Source organism: Xenopus laevis, chromosome 4S (genome assembly GCF_017654675.1).
Source record: "Xenopus laevis strain J_2021 chromosome 4S, Xenopus_laevis_v10.1, whole genome shotgun sequence".
Lineage (NCBI taxonomy): Eukaryota > Metazoa > Chordata > Amphibia > Anura > Pipidae > Xenopus > Xenopus laevis.
Genome location: NC_054378.1, coordinates 83,995,988 through 84,011,224, shown reverse-complemented (window position 1 = coordinate 84,011,224; position 15,237 = coordinate 83,995,988). Strand labels below are relative to the sequence as shown.

At 39.3% G+C, this 15,237-nt stretch overlaps 1 protein-coding gene across 3 annotated transcripts in view; it reads right to left on the bottom strand.

Moving 5' to 3' along the window:
- Positions 1-2,405: 2,405 nt before the first annotated feature.
- The window catches only part of LOC121393053 (ecotropic viral integration site 5 protein homolog), a 95,378-nt gene continuing 82,546 nt past the window's right edge, over positions 2,406-15,237 (bottom strand). For 2 of the 3 annotated variants that reach the window (XM_041561525.1, XM_041561526.1), the window contains one exon: positions 2,406-4,477. In XM_041561525.1, coding sequence (XP_041417459.1) covers positions 4,163-4,477 — 315 coding nt within the window. In that variant the 3' untranslated portion in view covers positions 2,406-4,162. Of the gene's footprint in view, positions 4,478-5,467; positions 5,478-15,237 lie in introns of all 3 variants that reach the window. The other variant, XM_041561527.1, reaches the window with a different exon arrangement.

Genomic DNA, 15,237 nt, shown 5'->3' with positions numbered 1-15,237 from the left:
GAAACGGCGTTTGATCAGGTTTGTGACGTCAGACTGCTATTATTCTGATCACAACTGTATATTTTACTAATAAATGGGTCATGTGTATGACAGGCAATGTTGTTAATGTGGCATTCATACATAGGGAAAGTAAGCAGTATTAAGATGGCCATAGATACACAGATAATATCATACAAAATTAATTTTCGTACGATATTCATTGCGTGTATGGTGGGAAAAGAGCCGACCGATATCAGCAGAAGACTTGGATATCGGTCGGCTCGTCGATTGGGCTGGACAGAAACAAACATCGGCCATTGTTAGTGCTCAATTGTCAGATACAGGTAGAATTCTATTGTTACTACCTGTATATCAGACCATTCAGCTCCACACGTGTGTATTGGAAAGATCTTTTCCAAGAAAGATTGTAATTGTTACGCCTATGGCGTCCCGGCACTATGGATTTGCGTGTGCAGTTGATCAGTCACTTAGAGTAGCCCAGTTAGCGGGAGTGGCAATATACCTCCTTTGGTAACTTTAAGAGACAAATTTCTGTTTTAAAAATGGAAATGTGGCTCTTGTAGTAAACCATCCCTGCCTCCCAGTGACTGCAAATTAAACATGTACCAAGGAGCGACCCTCTACTCCTGCTTCTTCAAATCACAGGGCTGACATGCTGAGCAGTGTGAAAAAGCTTTTTTATTAGGCTCTTCACATACTACTGCACATGTGCACCTGCACAAAGAAAGAAAAAAAGAACAAGGACTGCTCTGTGGTGTTAGCACAGTCTACCCTGTGGGGAGGGGGGGTCGCACATTTTGGCACCATTAGTTATTGAGCTTTGCCTCTGCTTTAATGCTGCCGATACCCCCTCCTCTTAAAACATTTAGCAGCTCGGTCCCTGATTTCAGCTAAAGTTAAAGGAACTGCAACACTAACAAACTTTTAGTAAAAAAGCTATTCTACCCTGCACTAATATAAGCTCTGTCCTGCACAAAGTTTACTATTTGAAAATGAAAGTTTATTACAGAAGAAGAAAAAATACGGTGATATAACAGAGCTTTTGGTCTATTGAAATAAGGCGATGGGGCGACATTCACGTAACATCTCCTCCTAGCCGACGTCTGCTTAAACCGGAAGTTCATTGTTACTGCTGTACGGAGGATTTTTTCAGCTGCCTTGTAATATATCTCGGTCTTTATTTAATTTAGGTACTGGGAGATGGTGCATGTGGGTAGTGTTTCTCCTTCTGTAATAAGAGAAGCAAAACTGCACTGACCTGCGTGCTACAGAGATAAATCTGCCGCATGAAATTGGGCAGCTGTAAAATCCTCTGTACAATTGACATCAGGTTTGAGCAGAGTCCAGGCGAGGAGGAGATGTTTAGTTCCGCATGTTGGATCTGCAGAGTGAATGTGGCCCCAGCGCCTTATTTCAGTAGACCAGAAGCAGATTTATAGCATGGTATATTTAATAAAGCATTGTAAATAGTAAACTTTGTGCAGGACAGAGCTTATCATAGTGCAGGGTAATATAGATTTTTTACAAAAAATTTCTTAGTGTTACAGTTCCGTTAAAGATGGTTTCACACAGGAAATTAGTGTGAAAATGAAAGAAGGGAGGACGAAGTGCTTGGCCAGCAAATTGAATAATCAAGCAAGAGAGTGTCCTACCTAGGCCCCTCAAAAGCATTTCCCATCCACTAAAGCCCTGGGGGGGGGGAGTTCAAACAGTTACGTGCCACCTGATGATGGGCACCGATGAAACCTTTCCGGCTGGACAAAGCCTGGAAGTGCATCCTGTTGTTGCACAACATTTACTATGTTTAGCAATGAACATGATCTGGTGCAAGAAGGTCTAATCAAAGCTACGATATTCAGGGGAAGAGGATATTGAGTTGGGCAACAGGGTAGACACTATAGAGACAAATGGTGTCTGGTTCAGCTGAGACACTGGGTTAGCGGAAGACATTTCATTTATGGAAAATGTCAGTTCTGTAAAACATCACTGCTACATTGGTTTGTTGTACAACCCATTTTTTAAATATACACATCCCCACCCTCCACTTCCAATATTTATGTCCTGTACAGTCTTCACAGCAAACATGGTGGCCGCTAACTCCACTATGCTGCTCTGCTTGCTGATCAGGTACAAGGGTTTTATAATGATTTTATTGGAATGAGGACTTTTGCTTTACTTTTGGTGCAGTTGAGTGTGAAGAGGGGTGGGTTAGATTTTCTCTTTAAGGCTAAAACCTTGGCTGCTACCACTGGCTGTTTTGCTAAGCAAAGTGGCTTTCCTACAGTATATAAATGGCAATAACCCAGCGTGTTCCAATGCTAAATGAAAAGAGGGAGGTATGAGAGCATTTGCTTTTGCTCTGCAAGTGCAACAGGGTTCGTTCATAAAAATAATTTGTGAGCAAGTTTAATTCATGAAAAAGATTTATTTGTTACATATATATAATATATATAATGTTAAAAGCTTTTCATCAATAGTATTTCTCCCAAGCATTTGTTAAAGTGATGAATTTGTTATGAAAATCTGGTCCTTAGTGTATTTCACAGGGAAACAGTTAAGTGTTTTGCTTTATGGCTGGAAACCATTTTCTGCTCCAGGGTCAGGCATCTTTCAGCACTCCCTCTGGTGTTCTCCCACCAGTGTGTCAGTGACACAGGCAGGTGCATGCTGGGAACAGGAGTGCATAATGCTGTACAAAACACACACAACTGCTTTTTCTGTTAGGATGCAAATTCTACAATTATATATTAACATTTACATTCCAATAAAAAAAAAAAAGACGATTTGTAATGTACACCTTCTAAATGAGATATGTATACTTATGTACAAAATAGATCACAACACAAGAATTGACCTTTTTAGTTAGTAACTTGGACTCAAACATAAAACAAATAAAAAACAATCCCAGCAAAAGGTGCACTTTAAAATAGGGAGAGGGTTTGAGAACTTTTGTTTGGATTCTGCAGCCTGACACTGCTTTAGTGTGACACAGTTATCAGCTATTCATTACACAAACCCATAATAATGATTTAAAAATGATTCGGAGAATGTATCTGGCCCACTGGGACTTATTATGTTTAATCTTACAGGGCAGATGTACCGACTGGAAATCCTTCCAAATGGTTGAACTGGCAACGGGGGCACACAGTGGGTTCCCCAGCAATCATTATGCAGGATCCAAAGCCCCCGCCCCAATCATAAAATCACTCCCACAAATGGACCTGTCCTATCAAATGATCCTGACACTGTAAATCTGGCACAGGCCATTTAAATCGATTGGAGACTTGCTGTGATGAATCAATCATTGACACTGGTCAATATTATCAACTATAGGTTGAGCAGATGCCTGGAGTGTTCCCTGTACTGCTAAATCTCCATTCGCCCTATTAGTTCACCTTTCAGCATTAATGTCCACGACAGCTTAGAAACAACCACAGAACGTCTCCTTAAATAGTTTTTCATTCTTTTAGGCCCCTTCAGCTTTACTCAAAAAAATGTGAGCAGTAAGGTTCCCTTTTCCATTCATCTGAACAAGAAAATAGCAGTAACTTTCTTATTCACGTATTGATCAGCATACAGCAGTGTTAACGGTCACATGACCCAATTTTTTTAGGCAGGTATTACAAGACTTTCTAGCTTTTACTAGCAGGAGCACCAATCCCTTATATTATTGGAGTGTTATGGGAAGTTCTCAAATAAGTGATTAGTGTTAAGGGGTCCCTAAAAAAACACAAACATTCTAATTAAATGTTGAACCCACTGTTTTTGCCTGAGAGGCACCCGACTTGATTGAGCATCACAAATCCTAAGACCCATGACATTTGTTCAGAGAGGCCTTCTATATTGCACAGAATTGATGGTTACAGTTGCAAGATATCCAGGGATGTGACCAAATGCACAATTCCTTTCTTCCTTTTCACTTTGTGCAAAGCTACGTCCATTGAAGAAACAAAGCGATTGTGGTAATACTGCAACAACAAATACGTCCAGCCTTGTGTATGGCAGACTGGGATGATTTGGCAAAATGTGAAGGCAGTTAAAAGTTCTGTATAAATGCTGGATCAGCCACTTTCAAAGGCCATGTAAGAATTCTGTACAGAGGAATTAGTAGAGATGACAATGGAATCCATGGGGCTTGATGGAGACATGACCACAGTGAAGATCAAACAGTGGTGGAATAAGATTCCGTCCTTTTCCCAGTTTGATTTAGAACCATTCCATTAGAATCTGTGACTATGGAAAGAACCTCTGTGTCGCTGTCACTGCTGTCTGAACCTGAAGGGGCCAGTGCCATCTTGTCATGTCTACTGTGCAGATGAAACTGAACATTGCCCTCCTGCAACCTGCCTCCAGCGTATTCTTCATCAGAGGAATGGAAAGACTCATCATCACCACCACCAATGATATGGTTGACAATATGGATCCCGTCAAAAGTGGGTTGGTCTGGGAGGCCCTTCTGGCTGTTTAGGCATTTTATCTGGCAAAAACACAACAAAATAAGGCATAAGAATAGGAAGAGATAAATGACCACACTACACTTGGAAAGAGAAGCTGCAAATTGTCTACGGGTAGTGGCAGACAGGGCGATTAGTCGCCCAGGGACAAATCTCCCCTATTTCAGGTGACTAAACTCCCCAAATGCCTTCCCCACTGGCAAGAATACGAATCGCCGGCGGGATAAAGTCATCCGACGTTTCCTTGTGAGGCAACTTTAGGGTGACTTCTGGAATGTATGCCATCCGGCCGGTGATTCGTATTCTTGCCTGCGGGAAGCCATTTGGTTAGATTAATTGCCTGAAATAGGGGAGAGTTGTCGCTGGGCAACTAATCTCCCCGTCTGCCATTACCATAAAACACTTTGCACTCAAAATGAATTTGGATTGCTACGGCCATTAACCATAACCATATCAGCCAATTAGTGGTATAAAAATAAAGAAAAAAAGGCAGGGAGGAGATTTGTATTTAATAATGCCAATCAGAATCATCATCAGATTCAGATCATTCCGCAGCTCAGTCAGTCACCTCAAACCAGACGTACAGATGTGTGAATATTTTCTTACCATATAAACGCATGAGATCAAACTAGATTCTGACTAAATTGGTTCTGGTTATTGGTACAACAAATGAGAGATTTTAGATTCCTTGTACAAATGAAGCCTGACGCACATGTTACTATACTGCAGAACTGTTATTAGAGAGGGCAATGAATTTTGTGGGGATGAGTGAGATCCTATTTGCTAAACAAGAGCAAGCACAAAGTTGTCATGCCTAGGACTCTTTTACTCATATTCTCATTGTGTAAACAGCATGGGCAGGCACCCTATAATGACAGTTTTTATTGGAAATACGGAGTGATGGTTATGGCAACCTTTGTCACATGCACTGGAATGAGAGACTGGAAAACAAACCAATGGATGAAAAGTAATGACCCAAACCAGCCAACAAACAGCAATGTCCTTCACCTTACCTGTAACAGGCTGGTCCATCGAGTCAAGCATGTGTAAAAACAGGCAATATTTATGAGACCACTTTTTCAAGTAATTACAGAGAAAAGTGACTGCTACATGATGAAGGGGGGAGGGGGCTGTACAGTGATCCAAATGAGGCTAAATAGAAGTTATCCAAATGGGAAAGTAGGGCAGGGGAGGGAAAGCACTGAAAGCAGAAAAGATGGAATAATATCTGATGGAAGAGAAACACTACAGATTCCAGATGAGACTTTCTTAAACACGTTCTTAAAGAAGCAGACTTGGATGTGGCATACAAGAAAAAATGGGAAGAGATGCAACAGAATGTGGAATGAAGGCAAATGAGGGATGGAGGTGACTGATAAGGGGTGAAGTGAGGAATTGAAGAGAAGGTGGAGGCCAGATGGAGGCAGCGCAAGAGAAGAAGAGATAGGGAGACAGTACAAATACAGAGCAATGATGTACAGATGGAGAGAAAAAGTGGGAGATGGCTATTCAATAGAAGGATGGGCATTGGTAGAACTGCAGAATGCTTTAGGCAACAAAATAAAAAAGAACCCAAAAGCTGTAATTTCGATAATATCCAGACCACATGGACGGTTGAGAAAAAAAAAAGAAATCAATGTTCAATAGGAAAAGGTGGCAAGAAGATAATGCTGTGTTCAGTCACTAGAATGCCTATTACCCCCACGCTTGAGAATTGAAGTAGTTTTGTACTGAATGTCTTACATTGTGAAGGGCTCTTTGGCTTCTTTTAGCCACTCACCATAACCAGGTTGTCTTCTCTGTCAATAGTACAGTGAGGCACAGAACCAATTATAATTAATGGCTTGGGACTGTGTTATGTAGGGAATAATGCACCCTCATATACACAGTCATATAAAATAACACTGCAATGTAAGTATTGTATAATGCAACTTAAGTATGTGCTTCACTCCAGTATCCTCCAACCTCTCAGGTCGATACACCAGCTGACTAAGCAGAAGCACTTTACCTACTTTGACTAAAAAGGGGCATAAGAACTCAGCCATTGGATTACTATACTCATTTCCTAACATAAAATAGAAAAGTGGAAACATGAAGTCTAGCATTTTAGTGATGAAATGCAGTTTACACCCAAGAAACACAATGCAGGAGTTAAGGGGAAATCACTTTTGCCAAAGCAACCATGTCCTGGATGCAGACATACCCATTTCCCAGTCTATAACTTCAGAGAGGCCTTGTTTGAAGCTTTAAGGAGGGCATCATCTTCTTTATAAGATGAAATCAAATAGCTTTGCCTAAAGCCTAGTGATGAACTTTGTGGGTTCTGAGGAGTTCATTCAAAGTCAGGACAAGCAAATCCATGCTTTCTAAGGTGTTAAAATACCTGGGATGCAAAATTAGGATGTGAGAGGTCTGGGTTGAACCATGACAATAAACTGTGATACCTCCCACATTGAAAATAGAACGTCTATCCAAAATGCTACCTTATTAGACATATCCGTTTTAATAGGGTGGAGATTGCTCTGAAGAAAACCACTAAGGTGTCTCTGTGAACAATAAATCTAGAAGAATATAATGTTAAGCCAGACAATCCCTTCTAAAGAAAGCAGTTGGATAGACACTAGCTAATTGGACATGCACATTTAGATTGCCAAGACTTTACTGTTACTTTATGGAAAAAGTGATTTTCACCACTCTGTGCCAGTTCATTGTACAATAAGCTTCAGGTTACTGATAAAGGTGCTTCATTGGTCCTATCATTTGATCACACAGATCTACACCAATTTACTGAGATATTGGTGAAAAGTGTATGAAGGTTCATATTGGTGGTTCTGTTTGGCATAAAGCCGGATTGATTGGTGTGCTGATGACTTACTTTAGTCTTGTAGCGAACAGTGTAAAGTAAACAAATATGTTCTTAGGAACCACAGATTAACAGATCTTTCCCTTCCTTATTAATAAGCACTATGACTGCAGCATTAAAAGAAAGGGGAAGTTGGATCCGGTAAAGGGAGTCTCTCATAGTAGACTCTCATGGAGCCTCCCCAGTGACGCCATTGTATTCGTTCGGTGGGAAACTCTCAGCCAGGGGTTTGTATAGGATGGGAGATGTGACTTAATGTGGTCAAGAGCTTTTACAGTGTTTAGATAACAGTATCACAAAACTGACAGTTGTTGCACAGTATCTTGAAGAAACATAAGAAGTTGCCAGTTATAATATATACATCATCAGCATTAAGGGCTTGATTTGAGATGAAACATGGCAAGATGCCTAACACATCTGACAACTATGCAAAAGCCTCTTTAAAGCCCTCTAATTAAGCAGGTGTGATTTATGTACAGCTAGTCTGGTATCTCTTTACTTGTGTCAAACAAGTCTCTTACAATATCCAATACATTATCTAAACTTAAAGTCACTCCATCATCGAGACAGAACTGGAGTTAGTTTGCCATTTTGTTTTATTGCTGGGTGATTGTCTGCTACAATTAAGGGTACAGGCAGAGAAAGGAACAAAATATGCCCAACATCTGCCATTTCACCCACCTTAATAGGAGAGCTTGGCAGGTATAATTTCCAAAACAAGAACTGACTCCTGTTAACATTAAAGGAGTAGGTTTTAGACTTTTTTAAAATTTTTTTTTTTAAAAATCTCAACCCACACCCGACCCTAACCTGCTGCTCCTCCACCCGCACGAAACCCTAACTCGACGCACTCCCCTCTTTATATACCCGTGCCCACCCCACGGTGACTTCACGAAAGGGACAGGGCCTGCACAAGTACATAAAAAACCATAATAATTTACTCCACTTTCAACAAAAAAAGATAACAGTGGTATGTCTTTCATTTCCCAGGAACAGGTACTGGGGTGTTTTCTGAACAAAGATTTTTAGTGAAGCAGTATTCAGTTGTATGTAATTAAATCAAATGTGAATAACTGGCTGTGCAAAAATTTGGGTACCCTTGTAATTTTGCTACTATGAATGCATGTAACTGCTCAATACTGATTACTGGCAACACCAAATTGGTTGAATTAGCTTGTTAAGCCTTGATGAAAAGTATTTAAGGTGGCCTATTGCAAGTTGTGCTTCTGTTTGACAGCATGGGATCATCAAAGCAACTCTCAAAAGATCTGAAAACTAAGATTGTTCAGTATCATGGTTTAAGGGAAGGCTACAAAAAGGGATTTATGCAGAGAGAGAAGTACAATATAATGGAATTGCCGTCACAGTCACTTGAATATCATGAAAAATCTATGGGATGATTTGAAGCAGGCTGTCCATGCTCAACAGCCATCAAATTTAACTGAACTGGAGAGATTCTGTATGGATGAATGGTCAAAAATACCGCCATCCAGAATCCAGACACTCATCAAAGGCTATAGGGGGCGTCTAGAGGCGTTACATTTGCAAAAGGAGGCTCAACTAAGTATTGTATCTCTGTTGAGGTGCCCAAATTTATGCACCTGTCTAATTTTGGTATGATGCATATTGCATATTTTCTGTTAATCCAATAAACTTTATGTCATACTACTGTTTCCATAAGGCATGTTATATATTAAAAGGAAGTTGCTACTTTGAAAGCTCAGCCAATGATAAACAAAAATCCCAAGAATTAAGAGGTTCCCAAACTTTTTTACACGACTGTATATATACAGTATGTAATACTTTGCCTTTTTCTTCTGCCACTTTTCAGTTTTCAAATGGAAGTCACTGGCAAAAAAATAGCTCGAGGCTACAATTTCATTGTTACTTTTAATTACTCATTTTTCAATTCAGTCCCACTCCTATTCATTATTAAACCTGTCATTCACAGCAGGCTTATATGCTGTATGCATAGTGTTGCTATCGTATACAGGCCTGTTCATTCTACACTGATTTACTGATCGACATGCATTGAGTGTTTTCTTAATTCCTATATGACAGTTTTACAAACGTATGATATAATGAGCTCTAATCAATGAATCAGGAGTTCCATGCCTCCAGCCCAGACCTAGGAGATACCAAAGAGATCAGTGAGAAGGGGATATTTCTGTACTAGAATACAAATGTACAAATGGCTCAGGTGATTCTGGTCACATGAGCCATCACAAGACTGGAGACTATGAGGAATTCTCTGGAATCAAAATAATTGCTGCAACCATTCAGGTTTCAATCTTTAGACTGAGCTTAATTGTGACTCAAGATATTTTTTTTTTAACATGAATGGATTTGAGGAAACTTGTGATTACTTTAGTGATCAGTAAAACGGAGATGACTAGTGATTAAGTGAAATAATTCAACTAAATGATCTTTAAAGAAACAAGCTCCTTGGCTGAAGGAAGAGAACTTACTGCTGTCTGTAACATATTTCAAGATCAATTTTAATATTTGAAGAACATTTCTGATGAAGTTATACTGGAAAGTTGCTTGAGATTACATTTCCTTCATCATTTAAAAAAAATGTTTTACTTTTTCATTGTCGAGTGGAGTTCCCCTTAAAACAGAGTGGGTTCTGGTACACTGAATGCTCTGCTGAGGCTAAAGGAAATACATAAATAAAGTAGAATGACACATTGCCCCTGGGGTGAAATCAGTGTGAAAAACGCCTGCTTGCCTGGTTTAACCGAGCATCTCCCAGAAACGGGTGTGCCCTTCCTTATTATGACAAGAGAAGCAGTCTGAAGCCCATGTTGCACAATCCTGACCTGCTCTAGAAAACTCATCTGCCCAAACAGGGTCCATTTTACTTTTACATTGGCAGCAAATAATGGATTGGGATGTAACAAGGCTGACTTACAACCCCCACCCAACAATATGTACTGGCTAAAGCAACACTGATAGAAGTGAGAAACCATTACATATATTACAGAGCTTCTATTTCCCTTATACAAGGAGGACAGGGACCACAAGGTTCTAAAAAATGCACTTATATAGGCTGCATGGATTCTGTTATTGTAGCCCTGCCAGCTGGACTATGTAGAAATGTCACTGATCTTTTATTGTACAAAGCACAGCACGGAAGAACATTACTTCTAGTCACTCCATCTAGCCCATCTCATACTAAAATAAATAATTCACAAGGGCAGCACATTGAGCAAAAACATGTAGTGCCTTCATGTAACCTGATCACTGTTTTTAGTAAAAATTATATTTCTACATGGCAAATAATTTACTAGTAGGTGCAGTGGAATAATAGAAAACCAACAGACCTATCAGTCATGACATGCATGCTGCTGAAATTGCAAACTGGAGACAGCTAAATAAAAAGCTAAATAACTCAAAAACCACAAATAATTTGTGACTTTCGGCGCATACGCAGTAGATCCAACCGGCAAATGCCTCCTACTGCGCGTGCGCCGCCAAATGCAGGAAGAAGAGCGATCGGACGAAGATGACTCCCGTGAACACAGTAACACAGTAAAAGAGGAGGGATGACTAACAAGTTAGGGGCATTTGCCCGGCGGGGAGGTAGGCCAGGGGGGAGGAGGGCCTACAAGGGGAGGGGTTTTGCGCCGAAAGGGTTTCCTTCTCCTTTAAGGAAGGAAGGCAGCAAATGTTGTGCATGCTGGTTATAGTGCTGGGCAGTGCAGTGTTCCCAATGCATTTGCATGTTTGGAAATGAAAGCTATAAAATAGCTTTTAATTAAAAAAAAACAAAAAAAAAAAACACACACACACAACAAGGGAAAGTTGTGCTCACCACTAATTTTTAAAACCATTAGCCGGGGGTGCAAAGAGGCTGTGACCACAAAATACATATAGACAAATACAGTCCTCTGCACTCAACCCATTATCAATATATTTAAGACAGAGACATTTTGTGCATACTGCTACTGAAAAATGCCTTACCCTTTAAACAAAACAGGGATTGTTTGTCCATATATATATTTAAGCTGGCCAACTACGTCAAAGTCATCCCATGTCTGAATCAGATGAAAATTGAGCATAGGACTGGCCAGATAGATAGATAGATAGATATATCCTCTGATGCAGCACCTAATGGCATGAATTGAGTGAGGAGAGAGTGGTCAACATGAGGTATGCAGACAGGAGGAAGACACTGTCTTGTGGTATATTATGATGTAATGCCTTTACACCGATTTTCATAATTTGAAATTATTTGCTGTGGTGATTTTGCATGTTTCACTGATTAATTGATATGCTATATACACACACACACACACATTACATGTTCTTATATATATATATATAATATATAATATATAATATATAATATATAATATATATATAATATATAATATATAATATAATATATAATATATATATAATATATAATATATAATATATAATATATAATATATATATAATATATAATATATAATATAATATATAATATATATATAATATATATATAATATATAATATATATATAATATATAATATATATATAATATATAATATATATAATATATATATAATATATAATATATATATAATATATAAATATATATATATATATATATATATATATATATATATATATATATATATATATATATTTCAGTACAGTGAAAGCACTCACGGCATTGACCCTTCAGATATATATCAAAATATTTTTATTAGTTAATAAAAATATTTTGATATATATCTGCAGGGTCAGTGCCGTGAGTGCTTTCACTGGACTGCTATCAATGAATTTGCTTATATAGAGTAAATCGGCACTCACCAAAGGAGCCTCAAAGGGCTGTGAATTTATTCCTCAATGTTTCGGCTAACAAACTGTAGCTGTCCTCAGGAGGTCGGCTCACCTCCTAAGGACAGCTACAGTTTGTTAGCCGAAAGGTTGAGGAATAAATTCACAGCCCTTTGAGGCTCCTTTTCTACAAGAAGTCCTGTGAGTGCGGTCTTTTTTCATTTATTATATGTAATTTTTTACCAGCACCCAGGGGGGGGGGGGTGTGTGTGTGTGTGTGTGTGTGTGTGTGTGTGTGTGTGTGTGTATATAAATATATATATATATATATATATATATATATATATATATATATATATATATATATATATATATATATATATATATATATATATATATATATATATATATATAGATATATATATATATATATATATATATATATATATATATATAGATAGATAGATAGAGAATCGGCACTCACCATTCACTTGCTGGGTGCTAACCAATCAATACTTATTTATGCACAGTCCATGAAAGCACTCACAGCAGACGCCATCCAGCGTGTATACACGCTGGATGGCGTCTGCTGTGAGTGCTTTCCTGGACTGTGAAAATATATATATATATATATATATATCTCTCTCTCTCTCCTAGGGAATACATTACCGCCTGCCTATACTGCCACTATTGCTCTGGGTACAAGTGCTATGGAACTACCATGTAGTACAGTGTTAAAAGAAGAGAGAACAACCTACACATGAAAACAATGCTGCAAAAGCATGGTTTATTAACTTATTTCAGACCTTCATTCAACTCATAATAACTATATTAAAATGCATGCATTGGTGCAATGGCATCAGGAGTGGGACTCATTCGCTTACAAGAAGTTTTCACACTGAAGTCACACCAGCGTCTTCTCTATACTGTGCACACATCCAGCACAAAGCTGCAACTTCATGAAACATGTGTAACCGACTGTTATGGCTCTTGCTGGGTTTGCGAAGCTGTGAATCTGAAGCAGAACAAGCGGCTATTTTTGTCACCTCATTCGCTATGGAGTGCTGAAGTTAATAAGTGGGGAGAGTCGCACCAGCAAACCAGTCATTCGCTAGGGAACTGTATCCTTCTCCGAGTTTCACGTAAAGTGTTGCCTTTTCTTCTAAATTCTAAACACTGATGAGAAGGCAGGAACACATGATCAACTATTAACTCTTTGTGCTGGCAGGCCATACCAGCCATTAGTGAAATCACACACTGTCACAAGAACAAATCTCAAGTGGAAGCAAAGAATTTGAAGCCTCATGCAAAGCTCTGGATTAAGTTGCCGAAGCAGCTTTGTGGTTGCCCAGTATCCATGTGGGCAGCCATATGCCATGTCATCTCTTGCAATCTAGGTAGCACACAGCAGCCTTGCAACATCCAACAGGAAACACCAACAAGGCCCATAAAAACAGGATGGCGGCTCACATGCTGATAAATCATAGAGTTTCAATGGTTTGCTCTCTAGAGGAAAAGAAAAGGCTTGACGAGAGAGATTTATGACCATTGCAAAATTAGCTGTTATTTTTCTTACAGAAAGCAACTTTTCTTTTCACAGATACAGGAAGGAGCAGGCTGAATTGTGCAATTAATTGAATTTATGAGGAGTATCAGCAGCCTCCTCCATTATAATCATACATGAGAGTCAATACACAAGGTGTAAAACCTACTCTTGTTTAACAGACTTATGTGTCGACACACAGTACAACTGTAGCCATTTTCTAAAGTAACTGTGTAGGTGATATACAGGCTGGAGACTCACACACTGCACCACTGCATATGCCATGAAGGAATAAGGACAAGATGGTGATGCAGCAGAAGGCCCAATATTAACTGGGCAGGAGACAAACAGTACAATGTGCAAGAAAATCAGTTATACGGATGAAACATAATAGGGCAAGAGATTTTGAGACTCATTTTCCTTGAATTTCACTGCCTGCATCACTTTGGACCTAGCAACAAAAAGGCTATTATTCTGGCTTTTGCTAATGGGTGTGCTATAGCACTGTAGTCTGCCTTAAAAACAAACCAGTGGGGTAACTAGATGTTACTGGGCCCCACAGCTTATTAATTTTAGGGCCCCCAACATATCCAGAGGTTGTCCTGTTTTACCAATATATGTTGATCTTTATTTGGGCCTCATGGGGCCCCCTATTCCTCCCAGCCCCCCTGCAACCGCATGGTCGGCTTCCTCTGTATTTACACCCCTGAGTATGACCACTCACAAGCAGTACATAGAGATATGATATGTAAAGCACTGACTGGAAGATGAACAATGGCCATTATGTTTTCCTGAATATTTTCAATGCATTCCAGCCCCATGCATTTGCTGTGCTTTCCTGTGTATAGTGCAGGGGAGAAGGTTTATGGTGCCGGCTACATACATCTCCCTGCCTAAGCCATTAACAAACAGGGGTTGTCAGTCTTTCCTATCACTTATCTCTTCCATTACCAGTTCCTTTCATTCTAGCTTCCAACCCCCAATAATAAAAGTCCACACGCCTACCTGACAGGCCACAAACCTAAATTGTTCCATTGTGAGGGGTGATTTTACACCACGACGGTTTCTTCAGTCTGTGCTTGGGAATCAACATAATAATAAAGTTAAAGGGATACTGTCATGGGAAAAATGTTTTTTTTTTTTTTTTTTTTGTTTCAAAACGCATCAGTTAATAGTGGTGCTCCAGCAAAATTCTGCACTGAAATCTGTTTTTCAAAAGAGCAAACAGATTTTGTTATATTTAATTTTGAAATGACATGGGACTAGACATATTTCAGTTTCCCAGCTGCCCCCAGTCATGTGACTTGTGCTCTGATAAACTTCAGTCACTCTTTACTGCTGTACTGCAATCACCCCTTCCCTTTCCCCCCCAGCAGCCTAATAACAAAATAATGGGAAGGTAACCAGATAGCTTCTCCCTGATACAAGATACCAGCGCTTTGGTGGATCTGAGAACAGCACTCAATAGTAAAAATGCATGTCCCACTGAGACACATTCCGTTACATTAAGAGTAAGAGAAACAGCCTGCCAGAAAGCAGTTCCATCCTAAAGTGCTGGCTCTTTGTGAAAGCACATGACCAGGCAAAATGACCTGAGATGGCTGCC